This window comes from Cyanistes caeruleus, chromosome 7 (assembly GCF_971803275.1).
Source record: "Cyanistes caeruleus chromosome 7, bCyaCae1.hap1.1, whole genome shotgun sequence".
NCBI classification, from domain to species: Eukaryota; Metazoa; Chordata; class Aves; order Passeriformes; family Paridae; genus Cyanistes; species Cyanistes caeruleus.
Genome location: NC_141707.1, coordinates 34,480,134 through 34,499,012, shown reverse-complemented (window position 1 = coordinate 34,499,012; position 18,879 = coordinate 34,480,134). Strand labels below are relative to the sequence as shown.

The following is an 18,879-nucleotide window of genomic DNA, read 5'->3' as shown; positions in this document are numbered from 1 at the left end:
TTTCAGTTCTGTTAATCTCCTCTTTTCTGGTGAGAAATTTTGAGTCAGATGCAAGTTAGTTGAACTTGGTTTGTTTAGTAGTAGCTGGGTCAAACCTCAGTGTGAGGCATGTAATAAACAGTTCTGATCTGTTTTGCTGCAATTTTCTGCTGATATAACTTTGTAAAGGTAACAGGTGAGTTAATGAGAGCTATTGTTAGATCTAAAATATAACCCACAGTTCCAGCCAGGCATAGATTTACTGATGGCACTGGGGAGATTTGGGCATGGCACGATCCTTTTCCCTCCAGTTACCCCCATCAATCTGACAGATGCAGAGCTCCTACATGACAGGATGAAATCACAGCCCTACACCTGGCGTTCTCTTCCCATTTGAAGCAGTAGTGAATTTCCCTCTGCCTGCAGAAAACTTGCCCCTTTTTGTTGTTGGTTTGTGGTTTTTCCTCTATAGTGCTATTACAAATAATCCCATCAGTGAGGTCTGGATAGGATGTGTGAAAGCTCCTTTTCCAAATGGTGAGGCACTCAGTCAACCAGTGAAATAGTTTGGATTAAGACTGCATTGAAGGTCTTAATTAATTTCTTTGATTGTCTAATAGGTAGTGTAAGTAAATACATATTTCTGAGAGACTGCATCTGCTGCTTTATAGAGAAAGCTGCTCAACACTGCTAATTTATTAAAAATAAGGAGCAGGCATTATTGTTAGATCTTCAATAAATACAGCTTAAACATCTTCTTTCCTCTATAAGAGAAAAAAACTTTCATCTTTGGACAATCATATAGAATTTGCAGGATTGTTGAAGGCTGTGACAAAGGTTACAAGACCAGGGTGACTGGAAAATAATGTTTGGGTTTTCCCTGGGGAGCTGTGCCACCTCACCCTCAACCCCAAAGGGGCAGCTATACCACCCTCGTTAGGGACCTGCAGGGGTCAGAATTGGATCATTTGTTGTGAGCAGGAGAAAATGCAAGAGAAAACATGGTCTTGACCTACTTGTTATTTATAGTAATTCATATTGGTTTAAAAGCCTGAAAATCGCCTGCTTCGCTTCAATTTGGAGTGAACTGGCCAGAGGAGGTTGGGTTAGAGGATCTTCAGCAGACAAAATGGGGCTGCAGCAGCACAGCCTGCTGTGAATCCAGCCTGCCTGCTTGGGTCCCAGCTCTTACAGGCAGAGCCTCGTGAGCTGAGGAGATGGATCACAGCTTCTCAGTGCAAACTGCAGCAATACAGACATATGTGAATAATGGTGATTGCAATCTGTGAGCTAAATTAAATCTTAAAGTTGTCTAAATATCCTGTATTTTAGGCACATGCCTTAGTTTTTGGTTATTTTCTTCCAATAGGTGTAGACTTTTTGAAGAAGGCCATCATTGATTTGTGGGTGCTCAGAGGTTACCAGGATAACAGGCTGACAGCCCAGTGCCTCAGACATGCTCATGTTTGGTTTTGTAGTGCATGTCAAGGTTGCAAGGTTCAAATCAGATCCTTCAAGAAGTACCATTTCCACAGCCTCCCGCAGACCCAGCCAGTACAATGTGGCACTGGGGAGAATTTGGGTCTTGACTGGACATAAACCTGCTCTGTATAACCCTGTCCTTCCAGGGTAGTCTCCATAAGCCATTTAAATAAGAGTTGCTGGCATCAGAGAAGGAGTTTTCCAGAGAAACTGTAGAAAGGTATCCACAGTGAGAGAAATTATCCACTAGAGAGTACCAAAAAGTCACAAAATTGTGTGGTTGAGTGAAATACCAACCTCTGCAGTGGAGGAATTGTGTATATACTTGAGGTGTATACTCTAGCTTTCTTCCTTATGAGTTTCTTATTGACTGAAATCTTCCTACTTTTTGAATACTGTTCTGGGTGGAAGGCATATTTCTTCAAAGGTTTGAGTCTCATCAATGACCTGTGACTACATTTCCACAGGAACTCTTCTGTGGCTGGCAGTGAAAGTTGCCACATGCATTTGCAATAATGAACCTCTGGCTCCTTTGTGTCTTTCCTTTTCAGGGAAAAATCCTTCATAATCTCTCAGCATTCATAAAAAATGATGATTTTGTCAGACTCTATTAGAAATCACAGCTTTTGTTCAGGCCAGCTATATGGGATAAAACCCTTCAGAAAGGATAAGTTTCAGTTAGTGAAATGTGACAGTTAAATAAAATTAGAGATTTCCTCTTCATCTGCAAGTATTTACCTGCTTATTTCTATCATAATAAGTAATAAAATATTTTCTGTTAGGAGATTGGATGGTTTTCACATGGATATTTTAGATAGCTGTCTATTTTTACATGTTTTTATGCTATTTTTGACAGGTTATCACAATAATTATCAGTATGAGGGCAGTTTATAAGGCTCTGTATTATCCAGGCCTGTAATAGTGTTTAATGCCATATCAGCTTTGCTCCCACCAACATCAACCAATATTTTGCTGTGGCTAATGTGCATCAACATTGTAGATGTTGATAATTACTACTGGTGCCACTGACTAACCCTCTAAAAGTAGCATTTTGATTTTTTTTGTGCTGCACTGGGATGGCGGCCAGTTGGCCTCTGAAGATAGTTTCCATAGCTACTGTCCTACAGAGAAAGAAAATGCTGCCACAGCATTTTTCCTTTGCACCTTTATAGTTTTTATGCAAGCTGTCAAGACAATTAATTTTCATCAGATATATTGGTTATTAGCTGTTGAACGCTGGGGGGCATGGGTTGGTACATATGATGAAAAAGAGCATTGAACTAAGTAAAACATCAAGAGACTTCTTTATGTACACAATATGAATGCATTTCAGATTTACAAAATCCCATTACTGCAGCATCTGATATGCCAGAATGCAATCTATGCTCAAATGACAAGGTCCTGAGACTGCTCATCTTTATTTCTGAGAATAAGCAATCCTGACACTGACTTCCACTGTTGTTTGTTGTTGGATGTTGTGATCTAGATTTTTAATTAATTTTTAAAATGAAATGAGAAACAAAATCTTTGCCTCTCAGGAAAGCCCTCAAATTTTGCCTAGTTTAAAATAAAGGCAATGTTACGTATTTCTGTGCATAGAAGAGCATCAAAAGGGCAGTAAATGCTAGAGCATGTTATACTATGTTATAATACTATGTTGTTTAACAGTGAGCATTGAGTATGAGATTGTTTCTTGTGGCTGGCATGGGTAATGACTTCATTTCTTTCTGCAGGGGAGGCTCAAGGCGTGTGGTCAAAGTTGGGGCTGGTTCTGGGAGTCATTAACATGGTTCTATTATCGGCTCAAACTGCACATTTCCTGTAGAGTGTTGAGGTAGAAATAAGTATTTGAGTACTCAGATTGTAATATTTGAGAAATTTGTGAAAATTCATGACATATTTTTCATTTTGTGTAAAATAGCTGGAAGGGCTCTGTCAGCTCTCTGCAGTCTGATCCTGCTGATTTAACCTCTTCAGAGATTGCAGTGTTGGCTCCCCCCAGGTTTGTCCTCTTCTCTGATGACCAGGGACAATACACAGATGTTCCTGGATAGATCTGTCCATAATCATTGACTTCAGGATCAGTTTGCTTGGGAGAACCAGCACCAAAACACGTGTATTAGAACTGGTGAGAAGTCATTGACTTCAGCAGTATTAAAATCCAAATGAAAAGCAGAGAAGTTTGTGGAAATACAGAAGGAGAGGATGTGGAGGGAATTAATACAGATATAGGTGGGATGGGCATTGAGGATACAGTTAAATAAGTTTAAGCATGGCTCTGGCCTTTAGTGGGACTGTTTGGTGGTTGGCCAGGGAATTCCTGGGAAAATCCTCTGACCATTGAGGAAGGAGCAGATTTATAACCTAAATGAAAATTTCCAGCCAGAATGTTACAGTGGCTGGAGGTCTCTGCTGAAGAGAACATCAATAGATGAAGAGTCGGAGGGAGTTTTGCTTTGTGGCAGGCAGAGGGTTTTATTGCCCTCCCTTTGCAGTAAATCTCTGTGTGTGTGGTTTCTGGCTGGCCAGCTGGGCCCAGCACAGGGGCTGTGTGTCCGAGGCTGCTGCTGCTCGGGCTCTGGGCTGGCAGGCTGGCAGCAGGCCCTGGAGCAGCGCCACTGGAATTAAAAGCCCATCTGGGGATTGTGGCCGGCCCTGGAGGAATGTCCCACAGGTCCTGCTCAGCCACTGGGGCTTCCAGCAGGTGCCTCAGTCGTCCTGCTGGTCCAGGCAGTGGGGCTGAGCCTCTGAGCCAGGGGCTGGCAAGGCCCAGCCTGAAGTAATTTCTAAACCCTGCTGATCTCCAGCTCCAGTTATCCCGCTCCATCATTGTCTTGCTCTTAGAAATCCAGGCTGGTTGTTTGTCTGGGGTAACTCAGCTGATTAAATACATGTCAGTGGAAATGGGCTGACTGAAACCAGCCATCTGGCTGCCTGTTTAAAGTGTTAAATTACTGCTTGGTATGATGGGCATTGTGTTCTATAGTTTTAAATACTTTTCTTCATTAATACTTTTGACTATTAGTACTTGTGTGCACTGAGAAACATCGTGAGAAGAGGAGTTGATTGGTATTGTTGTAGGTAATGCTCCAAAAATATGACTGCTTTTAAAGAAAATATGTCTTTGGGAAACCGTGTAGGCCATGATCTGTGTATAGGGAAAAGAAAAAAATTATTCCCTACCTATCTAAAAAATAAATAGTTTTCTCTATCTGTCACTTGCAACTTTGAGAAATTGGAAGCTCAGGATTTTTAAACAAAGCCATAGTTTTTATGGTGCATACAGAAGCACTGTCTACATGTAGGTACATTTTTCATAATGGTTTCACAAGAGAGTGCTGGGGGAAAGTACCTGTTTATAGACCTCATGTACCTTGAGAGTTTATCCTTTTCTATCCTTTCCTTATCTTTATCTGAGACTGGGAAAAAAAGCAGCAGTACGCTAATTAAAATAATTTTGAATTTAGCAAGTGGCTTTATTACCATCTAACACACTGGGACGTTGTGTTGATGCCAAGAGCTTGGCAGACAGAGGCCAGGGGAGCACGGCTGGTGCTAGCTTTATTTTGTGGCCAGAGCTAGCAGCAGGGTAAAGCAACACCTCTGTGTCTGGGTCATGCCTTCTCACCAAAAATATTTGCTGAAGGGATGAATATGTGGGTATTTTGTGCAGAAAAAATGTCCTAGCATTTCATTTGCACGTGAAATTAGATGATAACAGCTTTCAGTGTCAGCTCTGAAAACTGTTTTTGTGGGATGTGCAGTAATGAGCAGGTACTGGTTTTATAACAGGGAATAATATGCAACCTAAAAACATATGGGCTTTTTCTGCTTCACTAAAAAAATCCTTAACTTGTCTTCTAGGTAACCTCCAAATGGCAGATGAAACTAATTAAGACAATATCTTGTTAAGGAAAATATGTCAACATGGAAGTGTCTTAGCTTATCAAAATCTGCTGGTTCTTGCAGCCTGGTGAAAAAGGAGAAGCAATTCTATTTTGCTTTGAGGACTTTTGGAAGGGAAGTGAACCCAAACATCTCTTAAACATTGATCCCCTGAGTTCAGAGCAGCTCTGACCGCCTGTATAACAACTTAGGCCATTAGTAACATATATTCTGTATAGACAAGTACTCTCAGCTCTTTTTGCACTCTTGTAAATCACTGTGAAGAGCCACAGTTACAGTTTTGCTAATTAACCCAGGGAATGGAGGAGTTTGTTGCTGTTGGTCTTCTCTAAGAAAATTGCTGGTTATTGGGGGTGGATGTTAAAGTAGGTGCTTGTTGCAGCCTCATTCTGACCCTTTTATTATTAAAATAAGGTAAGGAAATTAAGATAAAGCTTAGGTTTAAGCAAAAAAACCTCAAGTTACTGATGTATGAATTTTCTGTCAGATGTTTTGATCTTATGTACAAAGACATGGTCATTATTTGGAATATGTACCTACAAAATTAATTACCTATTTTATATATATCTGCTTTAATTCCTACTCTAATAAGCTGGGTACTTAAAGTGTGGCTTTCTTTTATGATCTCTAATAGCAAAGTAACTTAAAATCAAGATTAGGGTCACTTACTTAATTGGAAAATGACCTTTATTGGATTTATTTTCTTTTTTTTTGTACAGCTTTTGAATGTGGGATTAAATTCTGAAATAATCAATACCTTGATTTGAAATGGAGCTTTTCCTGATTCTGTAAATGAAATAATACATGGGGTGATGCTATGTGAGCACTGTGTGATTTTTATTTTGTTTTCTGCCAAAGGTGATGTAGCTGGCTGTGGTGATGACTGTAATAAGTTATTTCAGAGCACAGTTCATTACCCAGATCCGATGCATCTGCTGCGGAAAATGGCAAGGAGCTTTATTCAAACATCAAATGATTTCAAAACATGTTATTTTTTGCTGAAAGTGGAAAAATATGGAATTGCCTAAGTGTCTGGTTGAACTGCTGAAAGCATTTCCATTTTAATACTTCAGACAGTTAGTATTTCTTAATATAGTTTAATATGTTTGGAAATGCCTTAACACTAACACATCTTAATCCTTATTCATCTGTATCTTTTAAATTACTTGTTTTGTTTGCTGAAGTTGAACTTCCACTGAAGTTGATGCTATCTGGGCTCTGAGAAGCTGGCCAGCTTCATTCACAGAGCAGAGCTGGCTGCTGTCTTTGGGGAAAAGGATTTAAAATGCCCCAAGAGGGTTTTGTTCATCTGAGGTTTCTTGAAGGTGTTTGCTTCCCTGATTCAGGTTCTAAACAGAAAGCTACTTTTCAGATTGTGTTTACTTGTAAAGGGATGAGAGCACGCTCTTTTGGATTTTCAGTAACATCACAAATAACTGAAGAAGTTCCAAGTAACAGTTCTGGCCCAGCTTTGTTGAGCTACTAACTGGAAGGACAAACAGTACTGAGCTTTCACCTGATAATGTTTTGTCACTTAATATTCAGAGAGCAGGGCTGGAGATGTACTGGGGCAAGTTCAGGGCTCCACATGTTGAGTCTTTTAACAGAGCTCAGTAAAGCAACTTGAACAACATGAGTGGATCTTGTGCCTGTTGCTATTCGGTCTTCCCTGTTTTGTTCCTAGTTGTGATTTGACTGTATGTGAATTTAAACAGCTTCATAAATATAGAAATACTGCCATTGCCCCACTAATATGTCTGGATTTCATTTTCAGTGTTGTTAAATGCTACAGTGGTATATTATATGGTAAAAGTGTCATTGATAGCTTAGTTTCTCCATCTCCACTTGAACATGTTGGAAAGCATTTTGCATATACTGCCATATGCTGTTTCCATTATTTAAAGTGACAGCTGTAATTTCTCTGTTGGAATTAGGCTGTGTGCACGGCTGTGTGCTCAGTACAAACACTGCTCTTTGAGGAGCGTTCTCAGTCTGGGCTGAGGTCCCTGTAGAGCCATGTCCTTTCAAAAGCAAAGCTTTTCTTCTCCCCTTCTAGGTCTATTGAGACAGCAAAGATTGGGTTTGAGGTTTCAGTTAATCATCTAATTTGTCAAAACACATAATCAGCCAGAGGCCACTGCCTTTGACTTTATCTAGTCTTCTTTTATAGGCAGAATGATAGAAGAAACAATTATATCATTAGCATGGAACTGATTTTATTGCTGTAAGGCTCATGAATATGAATTTGTATATTGGGTTACTGAAGGATACTTCAAAGTGATTTTCAGCATTCTGCTTGTTTTCTTTTTGGCATGGTGAGATGTGGTGTAGAGAACATTATTTTGTTTAAGGCACAGTGAAACACGTTCCTTAGTCTGGGAGAGGATTGCAGGAAGTCAACCAGTTTATAACTTTTTCCAAGGCAGTTTGTGTTACAGCGTCAGTTTAAATTAAAAAAAAAAATAATCCTTCTTATTAGCTGTCACCTTTTTTTCTCTTCACAAAACTGTGGTTTACCCAAGTCTACAGAAATTGATATGAAAGTCTGAATTACTTTTTCTTTTGAAATCTTTTCATTCAATAACCAGGATCACTTTCCTGAAACAGAAAACAAAGTGGCAATTATTGTCTGTTGATAAATCTCTAATTTGTTTGATGTAGACATTTAATAAATGCTCTCAGAAAATAATTATTTCGTTTATTTCATCTGTTTCTTGCTGAGAATCTTATTGGAAGGCACCTGCAGGGGCTGTATCAAAAGTGCTGTACCCAAAAGTGTAATCTCCCTATCCAGATTATTTGATTTTCTGTAAAATGATGTAAGAAGAAATTCTCTTGTATCTCAGGTGGGTTGATAGAGGAGAGCAGGGATGGGTTACAACAGAAAACACTACTCCAGGGGCCTGATCTGGGTTCTGGGTCTTTGGCCTTAAAATGGAGACAGTTCCCAGCAGAAACCTGTCCCCCTGACTGAGTGGTATTTCTGGGTTTTCCAGAACAGTGTTCTTGAGGGTGCAAAATGAGATTACAAGAAAAAACAAAAAGAAAACAATTTATTCAGTAAAGAAAAGGACTATTTCTGACCCGGTTTGATCCTTTTTTGTATTTTCTCTGTGGGTGGAAGGTCATTGCAGGTTTGTTAGTGATTTGTACCAGAACATCTAAGAATTGAACAATTGTGTAAATGCAAAAAAAAAAAAAAGTCAAGAGAGGGGGTTGTGAGCAAAGCAAAAAAATCACTTTGGTCTTGTTTCTTATCCATATGGTTTTTACAAGGCATTTCAGTGTTCAGTTAGAACAGGACATGAGTGACATCTGGAAGGTTATAGAGTTTGCAATAAATATAGCTCAGAGAGAAAAAAAGACATAGCAAGTGCAGCCTGTTAAGAAAATCCTAAGTCCTCATGCTGTGGGCTTTCTGGATGGATAGAAACACATCACACCTTCCTTTAAAAAGAGATTACAAAGAATACTGGGAATTGTTGTGATGGTCTGGGAACAAAGGATTGGAAAACAGAGGTAAGAGGTCAACCAGTAATGAAGCAAAATCAGGTATCTTCTTTGAACTGTAAGAGCAAAAGTAAAAGGCTTTGTAGAGAGCAGGGAGGAAAATATTTCTGAACATTCTCACAAACAAATGAGAACTGGGTGTATCTCTTGGGCAGAGCCAAAGGAAAACTAGTTATAAAGAAAGCAGTAGGATCTACAAGTTTGGTTGAGCTTATCTTAGTATCTTAAAACAGTGAATTTGGGGTTTGTGTCTTATACCCATTTTCCTTCAGCAGTGGGCTTCATCCTTTTACTTTAAATTTTTTTTTTTTTTCTGGGGGGGTGCTTTTTTTGTTTGGGTTTGGATTTTTTTGGTGAAGAAATGTATTACTGCCTTTTGATTTCCTCAAATATACAATAGGTGGCTTAGGTGTTTTTGAGATCTCTGGTTTACAGACCCAGCTGCCTATAGTCTTCATCACTTTTTGCAAATTTGTTGATTTTCTGAAGACAGTAATTTACTAGCAGGATGTGGAATCAGTACTTTGCATGAATGTTATCCACAGAATATAAAAGTAATTAGGATTAGTACTAAGCAAATACCTTCTGGTTCTGGTAAAAAGTTTGTGTGGAAGGAATAGGTGCTGTGGGAAGTCATAATAGTGTACTGACATTTCTTGCTGTTAATTTATGTCTGGGTAACTTTGGTTATGAAAAAATGTTTCCATGATTTTCAGCTTTATGTGAAACAAGAGTTCTGACTTCATTTTCATAGAGGACAACTATATAAATTTCAGCTCACACCCTCTCAGACAGCCTCAGGGGATAAGACGGAAGGAGTGAGAATTCTTTCGTGCTTTGATGCATTGGTTGGGAAAGTTACACTCCTGTTAAGTGTGATGCATTTTATGTTAATAAACAAAAGATCATTAACTGAAGACTGAAGTGCTGCCAATCCTGAATCTTTCATGAGCAATAAATTCTCATTAAAAACCCCTCAGGGAAATGCATCTCCTTTCTAAAGAATTTCCACAGCACATCATCTCCATGTGACAAATCTCCAGAGAAAAAATATATATGAGGAAAAGTGATTGGGGGAATTTGTTAGCTTAACTTCCAAGTCCTTCACAAAAAGAAAACCTTGTTTGCTTGTTTCTTCCTTTGTTTTTCATTTTCCAAGGTCGTCTTGCATCCAGGCTCAGTGAAAACAATAATTCACTTCTGCTAGAAATGGCTGAAGGGGTTTGGGTCACAAACCAAAGAATTCATCATATAGCAGGAATGAGATATCTTCTGGATTCCAAATATTTACTAAAGAAAAGAACCTCAAAACTAACACAAGTAAACAATACAATAAAAATGGTATGAATCAGTATGCTGTAAGGATCTGATACTGCAAATTATTCATAACCCAACCAGAAACACAAAAACTGGGACTCGAACTAGTCCAGAGAATGGCTTGACCCAGATTAAAACTGAACAGCAAACAGAGAGATGAGAATTTACACACTCACAAGGTGGGAGACCCTGCTAAGAGCAATGGCACTGAGGAGGAACAGCTTTGCTTGCTGTGGCAGGAATTCTGTGCATGACCTGCAGCTGTAGGCTGCCTCAAAATCTGGGGTAGAGCAGAAGTGCTGAACCATGTGTTCAGGGCAGGAGAGATGGGAGTGGTGCCTTCACACAGAGTGATTCCTCTCTGGTTCTTGCTCTGTCTCTTCTTTCTTGAATGTGCATTGAAAAAAAAATTATCTTTTGATAGCTCTATAGGCAGAGCTTCTCCATTCACATCTCTGCTTTTGCTTTCAGTGTCAACAAGTCACAGAAATAAAAATCTGGCTCATTTAGAAGCAAGATCTGCTTCAGCAGCACCTTCCCTGTGTTGGTGGCTGATGTGTCCCCAGGCCCATGTCAGCTCTACTGAACAGCCCAGTGCCACCAGCTTTGGTACTTCCAGCAAAGAGAGCAGGTGTTTTCAGGGATTAGGACCAAAAAAAGTATCTTGTGAGTGTGTGAAATGAATAGTGTCAGTTTGTGTGTTGGGAAGTAAGAGGGATTAAAAGGTGGTGACTTATACTGTTGTCTCTCTCCATGGGCCACACTTTCATGTAGCAATCACCCTGTGCCTCTTTCTTAACCCACTCTGAGCTAAACTGCAATATCAAGCTAAACTGGGGAGTTTGGAGCAACCTGTTTGGTCTTATCCTCCCACTTAAAGAAGTGGAGCTCCTGGACCCTATACTGCTGAGGGAGGATAAAGTGAATTAGTCATACCAGAGGGACAGCTTCAGGGAGAAATTTGGTACCATTTAAGGGCTTTGATTAAACATACCTTCATTAGTATATAACATTTTTTAAAAGTAGCACCTGACAGAAAGAGCAAGCAGTAATTCTCTTAGTAGAGAATGGGCATCTCTGTGCAACACCTGCCTATATTGTGATGTAAAGTTTTCTTTTGCTGAATTAAATTTCCATATTGACTTTTATTACTCCTTTCCTTCTTTTTATCCTTTTATAACACTGAAGTTTTCAACAATGATAATTCTTTGAGAACTTGGCAGCTTGCCTAATTGTACAAGTTCCCAATGTATGCTTCTTGGATTGCAACTTATTGGCAGAAATAATACTGCATTAAATATAAACATTACTGTTAATGCAACATCAAAATTGATAAATCAGTCACTTAGGTCAAAAAATTCCAAACTACAGCAGTGTGAATTTGTCAAATTGCTTTTGCTCTATACTTTAAGGTGTGGATTTCAGAACAGAAACAATAAGGTTTATAGTTAATGTGCCTCTTTTAATAATAACAAATTTTGTGTGATGGATTCAGTTTTGTTTTTTTTTTTTATTTTTAGCAGTGAGTTTTAGTATTTTCACTGGGATATATTGTATAAAAAGGTTTAAACAGGGAGCAAATCCATGCAGGATTTGACCCTGCTAAGACTTTGTTTTCTGATAAATGCAACATTTACATAATGCATGGACTATTTAATTTATAATGTGAAAACTTGTACTTTACATGTATTTCAGAGTTCAGTGTTCTGGTGCTGTTTACTTGGTGTTTCTTGGCACTTAGGTTTTGATGTTTCATACTTGAGAAGGTTGCATTCAAGTTTACAGCCAGTAACTCCCTTGCCTGCTGCAATTTACTGCTCTGTGTTTGGGCTGTTTATTAAAAGAAGTCTGTAAGTATCTCTCACTACTCTCTGCAGACTTTAGAGATGGTTAGAAAAGTGTGGGGTTTTCCTCCATTTTTGCTTTTCTAGAAATCTCATTTTCATCTTCTTTGGTCATCAGACCAAAAGAAAGGCTTCAGAGGAATACATCTGAAAAAAGATTGCAGTTGAATGCATAATCTCATGAATAATGGTCATAAAGTGAGATGTTCCAGGAGATTTGTAAAATGATTGCTTAGTATAATTCATAATTATCTCAATGATTTTGCATTGTATCACACACATTAATCTTTTATCCTCTAACTGAATATGTGCATAATGGGGGAAAAAATCACTTTTTCTTCCAATTTTTTTCTTAGTCAAGAAATTGCATTTATTGTGAGGGTTGATACCACCTCCATATCTTTCTTGGTGGCCCTATTTCTTGTCATTCTAATTATTTTGCAGTTACTAATGAAAGTTATTTATGAATTTATTTATAAAGCTTTTGCTCTTCCTTTGATAGTTTTTCTGCATCAGCAAAATTAAAAACCTTTACAATGTTCAAAAGAAAAAAAACATTTTATGCTTTGGGTCTAGACCTCCTTAATGATGGGTTTTTTTTTTCCTAAATAGGTACAAAATTTAAAAGGTGGGCAGTACTGTGGAGTCAGTGCTAATAATGGAAGCAGACACTCCAACATTAATAGATAAATAAATATATATATTTATATATAAATGGATGTATTTAAAATGTTGTCTGAAATAGCAATGAATTATTAAAGTGTGCAGCCTTGCACTCATAATTTCAGTGCTGACAATAATAAATATCAAAGAAATAATACAGATTGCCAGTGTAGGAGAGGACACTTCTGTTGGAAATGCATTGGTGCTCAGAGGAGGGGAATTACCCTGCTCAGGTCCCAGGCCAACCTCAGCTGCTGTGCCCATGCTGGGAGAGTAATTTGTCATGGAAACAATTTGGGGATAATCTGTCATGGACTCCTGATAAACTTTCTAATTTCTTTGCCATAACTGTCCCACATTTTATCCAAAAATGATGTTTTTGCTTTTTATAACAAAGGCTCTGCCCTCATGATATTCCTCTCTTTCTCTCCTCCTTTCTCACCTGTCCTCTCCTGTGATTTATTCCATGACATTTTGTATTTCTTTTCTTTTTCTTTCATTTCCATTTTTTTTGTATTTGTTGTCTTGTTTGGATCCTTCTGGAAAGTAACTAGATGGTTGTCTTTGAATTTCTTCAGATTAATGTGCATGAAAATCCACTGGAAATTGGTGAGGAGCCCATGAGGATTGCTGATCTTTATTTTAGATTATAGTTATAGTTTTCTTTTTCCTTGCTGTTAATGTCAGCCAAAGAAAATACAGTTTAAGTAAGTTACTACCTGTTTCACTTGTCTGGATTTGGCAGAATCATGTCTTACAGAGGAGAAGTTTAATGTAAATGATATTTTCTGTAGGCTTATCTTTTATTACCAATAATTTAACAGTGAATAGGAGCTGTTCCTTGCTGGTGGCTCATCCTATCTTTTCTGCTTCTGCCTGACAGCATTAGTACCTCCGTTATTGTAACTCCAGTCCTTGCAATTATTGTAAAAGTGCTTAAATAAAGCCCGTGCTTCTCTCAGCTTTAAATTTGCAATGAATATTTTTTTTGTTTGGGATGACTCCTTTATTGCCAGGCCTGGCTGGGGCACTGAGGCTGTGAAAGCCCAGCTCCACAATGCTCTGACATTTATGGAGCAGGGAGCTCCGTACGTGACGGTCGGGGGAAGGAGCCGAGCGCCGCGCCCGCAATCGGAGCTGAAAGAGGCGCGTGAGTTCACTGCAGCCATTCCACCCTGGGCTCTTCCCCTGTCACATCTCATCCACTCGATGGGGTCAAGCCTGGTCAGCACTCAAATGGGAACCTCCCTGGAAAGCCAAGAGATGAGGGAATCCAGGCACAAACCAGCACCCTGCCCCTGGGTCAGTTGTTAGCACCGTGCTGTGTTTAATCCATGTTTGGTGGGGTTTAGTTGTGGTTTTTTCTGGTTCATTGGAAAAACAAAGCTGTGGCTACAAGTAATGATATAGGGGGGGAAAAGTTAAGGAGAAGTAATTTTGGTAGGTAGTAGACAAGGAGTGATTCCAAGGCAAAAAGAGGTTTGAGAGGCCTTGCAAATTTGGGTTCTGAGTCTCTGTCAGTCTTCTGTTTGCTTTTTCTCCACGAGAACAAACTATTTACCTTCTGAATCTCACAGCAGTATTGTAGAGTGGAAACTTGGTTGGGATTTTTCTGCTCCAAAATAGCCTCACGAAGGCATGGAAGGACTGGAATATAGCTTGGCCACCTAGCTTGGCCACAGCCACCAACAATAAAGCAAATATTCATTATACTTTCAAAGCCTGACTTTGTCAGTGCTGATTTTATGACTTTTCAAACTGTGAAAGTTATGAAATGACAAGGAAAGGTAGGCTTCACTTTGTGGTGCAGGGCTGATCGCTTCTAATTGAAATTGCTTCAGAGTGACAAATTCCAAGACAGGATGAAACATGAAGAAAGTATGCACTTGTTCATGAATAAAAAAAGGTGGGTAGAGAAATGAATGAGTAACTTGGGAGCTTCATACCTATTGAACTTTGTTGTGTAGAGAAGTAATAGTTAGAAACTGGGAAGAGTTTGAAATCTCTGTCAATGTTGACATATTTGAAAGTGTTAGAGCTGTCAGTGCATGCTGGCAGGCTGTGGGGCTGAGCAGGACAGGAAAGGACAGTGTCAGGGTGGACGGAGCCCTTCTCCTCCCAGGGGATCATGGGGCTTAAGGTTTGCTGAAGCATTAACTTGAGTTTCAGATGATGTTTCTAAGCTATTTCCCATTCTTGTTGAGCCTTGACTGTGTTCTTCATTAAAGATAAAATTACTTTTCATCATTAAAATGGTAAAATACTATTTACCACTGAAAACACCACGGATTCTGTATGGCTCAGGTCTCAGAAAATGGATATATGTCAGCACAATTTAACTTGATACAGAAGCTTATTTAAGTAATATCTTTCTTTGTTAGATGGAGATGCCCTATATCTGACAGTTTCTGAATCTGAGGTGTCCAAATAAAAATGAAGATCAAAGTTTGGGAAGCCGAAGTACACTGCTAGAGTTTTTGGGTTTGTTGTATCAATGTGAAGCAGCAATACAAAAAGAACAACTGAGAAAAATGGAGCCTTTCATGTACCCAGTGTAGCTTTTACTGTAGCACTTGCTCTGAGGAGATGTGTTACCACATCAGGAAGAGCATCAGCATTTGTTCAGAACTAGGGGATAGGTAGGGGCTTGTGACTGATTTGGCTTCCCTGCCTCTGTCCTCGTGGATGGGGAGAAGCTCCAGCAGTGCAGTTCTCTGGGGGAGCCCTGAGCTGTTACTGTCACCTGATGCAGGGTTTCTCTTGTCTGGCAGCTGAATGAGTCGAACCTGATGGGAAAGGAGAATGAAGGAGAAATTTTAGTCTAAGGAGAGCTCTGAATATGCAAAACTATTTAGCACATTTATGTTTTTCTTGGACTGAATGGGCTTTCCTCAAACTGTTGTTTTTTAGAACAAGCTACAGCAATATCTACGAGTGATACTGAGATTTGAAATGTATCTTTCTTCCATCCACACACTGACTACTTGTGTGCTTGGTTCCATCTGGAAAGGGTATAATTGAATCCTTGTTTGGCTTCTTTAGTTATTTCTTTACAAAGTCCTTGGCTGGGAATTTTGTGACTTACAATACAGATATTCAAACCTGAGAGCATAAACTGTGCTTCCAAAGAGAATTTTTGTAAACCTTTTATCATTTGGAGGTTTTTCAAAAGAGAACATGAGACCTTCTCAATGAACGTGTTTTAATTTTTTAAATCCCAAGAGAAGATTTTGTTTCCTTGCAGGTTGACTGTAGTTGCTAATTAACTTTGTTAATTAATCATGCTATAGGGATGAAACATGCTTGATTAAAAATAAATAAAACCATACAGCAACAAAGTGATGCTACTGTTTTCTCATATTTAAAAGCAAAGATTAAAAAATGAGATTAACTTTGACGCTGCATGTCAAATGTTCTTTATATTTGGAACATCTGAAAGGCTAAAGCAGCTAAAAGCTTATTATTTTTGCAGCTCAATCGTAGTAAAATGTTTATTCAGTTGTAACACCATGCTAAAAATGGGGGCTGAGAGTAGTCACTGAAGGTGCTGCCTTAATCAGAACTGACTGAGAGGGTGGCTAGTAGCCAGAGGGTTTCTTTGGTCATCCTTAGACATGAAGGTCCTTGTTTCTCTCCTGTCATGTATCTCATATGAAAGCTTCCAACACTGCAAATCAGTTTTAAATGCTGTTGGCTTGTAGAGGGAGTCTGAGCACGTTCCTTGCCCTTCGCACGGGCGCGTTTGTGTAGCGCTGGTGGGAAACGGCTCACCGCGGGCCGTGGGCCAAGGGCATCCCTGACAGAGCTCCCTGGAACAGTCCCAGGGGTGCCTGTGGTCCACAGGCACACTGAGCTTCTGCCACACGTCCTGCCCAGAGGAAAGTAACCATCAGCATGGCCTGGCTGTGAGTCCACAGCTCCTTCACCTGGGGGATGCAGGTGGGAGGGAGGAAGCAGGAGCACAAGTTTCTTTGCCTCAAAGATGACTATTTGTAGACACTCTTGGAACAGATTGTTCTTCTGTACCCACTATGGCACTTTTTTTCCCTCTCCTACATGATAGTCAGGTTTCTTCTTCATTTTCTGCTATTGAAAAGTGGTTCTGTTCCTGACAGCAGCACTGCAATAAACAAAGTTTGAGAATGCCGGTCTTTGCTTTCCCTCACTGGGAAAATTGCTAGGAAAACCCTTTGGGAACGTCAGCCAGGATCCTCACCCAGACAGGGAACACCTGGCATTGTTGGAGGAGCCTTCTTTGTGAATGGGACTTGAGTGAAATTTATTCTAATAAAATTCCAGAAATGTGTAACTGATTCCATGTTGGAGTTAACATGGAGAGAGGGAAGTAGGAGTATTCCTGATGTAGGAGGCATTGCTAAATAAATCTCTCCAGACCACTGGCAGGAAGAGTATGGAGGCGTGGTTTGTGGGGGGGGGGGGTTGTTTGTTTATTCTGCCCCCACCCCCCACATATTTTCTCATAAAATATCTTTAGGCATTTGTTTTACAATTAAAAGGTCAAAACCTCCTCAAAGGGAATACTTGCTTTTTCCACTAGAACATATTAGGGCACTGAAGCAGTGCAAAAATGCGAGGGGCTATTTCCAGCAGATGAACTAGATCCTTAAAATAGGATTAACCAGTTTTATAATTTGCCTGTGATAGTATCTGAGCAAGGAAGGTATGTGTCTTTTAGAAGATGCATTTAGGACACCTGTGTTAAGGCCCTCAATAATGGGCTAATACCAATTCTCAATTTCCCATAATTTTTCATATGTGCCAGAGGTCTTGATATCATGCTGGAGAACACAAACACAATTTCTACAGGGCTGTGGCTGTATCATCTTCAACTTTTGCTGGTATTCAGTGGTTTTAGCCTCATCCCTGTTTGCTAATCTGATACCCACAGTTGTTGGCTGCATGGGGAATGCTGAGAGCTGGGGCAAGCACGTGGGGACAGGTGACAGAGACTCAGCTTAAACACCACATCTTCTGCTGAAATGGAGAGGGGGGGACTGGTGCAGTGACCCAGGCATACCCTGAGCTGTGGCTGAGTGACAGGAGCTCTGTCATTCCACAGGAATTGGGCAGGCACATCCAGATTTTCCTCATCAGCAATGGTTCCTGAGAAATAGTTTAAAGGCTGCTTAATTTTTCCTGAAAGTTTGTGATTAAAATACCACACAGCAGTTAGTTTTCCGTGCTGGAGTGGCCCAGTTGATGATAGGAACATTTTCAGAGCCTGGGTCCTACTTCTGCCTTGGCTTGGCACCTTTGCAGGTTTTTGGGGGATGGACTTTCCTCAGGCCATACAATCGGAAATTATCTTTCCTTTTCTGTGCATGCTAATCACTACTTCTCATTCCTTTCTTACAAATTTTCAGTGTACTTGAAAATGTGTTGTGGTTGCCAAATCCTTAATTAAACAAATTAATTATTAGTTGAGTCGAGCCAAACATTTGTGTAAGGGTTTTATATGAAAAAAGGCTAATTAAAAAAAATAATCTAATAATTCAATAGTTGAAAAATGCATCACAGTGTGTTTATATATAGAATAGATGGTTTTAATTTCAATTTTATGCATATATTTATTGATGATGCAACAGCCTTCTGGCATGTGTTAATGTGGTGCAGAATAAAGCTGATGTGCAGGTCTATAGGAAAATAAATAACACAATCTGATTTGCAGTCTGTTTCCATATCACCGGCATGATGAGCTGCTTTGTTGTTTGAATGAAGCAAATGATGTTTGGATTCAGCTGATTTATTGACAGCTCTGTCAAACTGCCACAAAATGAAACAGAAACACAGGCACGGAATACTGCGGGGGAGCACGGGGAGCTGCCAGGGGTTACCCCAGCCATGTGCAGGAATGCTGCCCCGATGGGGAAGCCGTGGGGAATGAACTGCTATTCACAGGCTTTTCTTTCCTCAGGGAGAAGCTGTCTGTGGCTCGGCTGCAGCGGGAAGTTGCCCAGAGTAAGAGCGAAGGAGCCATGGTAAGCTGTGCCTGCTCGCTGCTTTGCAATTCTTGTCTTTACTGCCTCAGCACGTTTGGTCTGGCTGAAGGTGGTCACCAGAGAATCCAGGCTGTCTTGGACACGACAAAGGGTTGGCAATGATGTGTTCATAAACATGAGGAAACCCAAGGCTTGGCTTCCTTGGAAAAGCCATGGTA

General features: G+C 39.8%; 1 protein-coding gene across 15 annotated transcripts in view; it reads left to right on the top strand.

Annotated features, from left to right (window-relative positions):
- Positions 1 to 18,879, top strand: part of NCKAP5 (NCK associated protein 5) — a 453,280-nt gene that overhangs the window by 239,163 nt on the left and 195,238 nt on the right. For all 15 annotated transcript variants that reach the window (XR_015289529.1, XR_015289528.1, XM_086898613.1 and 12 more), the window contains one exon: positions 18,637 to 18,700. Coding sequence is in view for 13 of the 15 variants with exons in the window: in XM_086898613.1 (XP_086754739.1) it covers positions 18,637 to 18,700 (64 nt within the window). In the remaining 2 variants the exon portion in view is untranslated. The remainder of the gene's footprint in view (positions 1 to 18,636; positions 18,701 to 18,879) is intronic.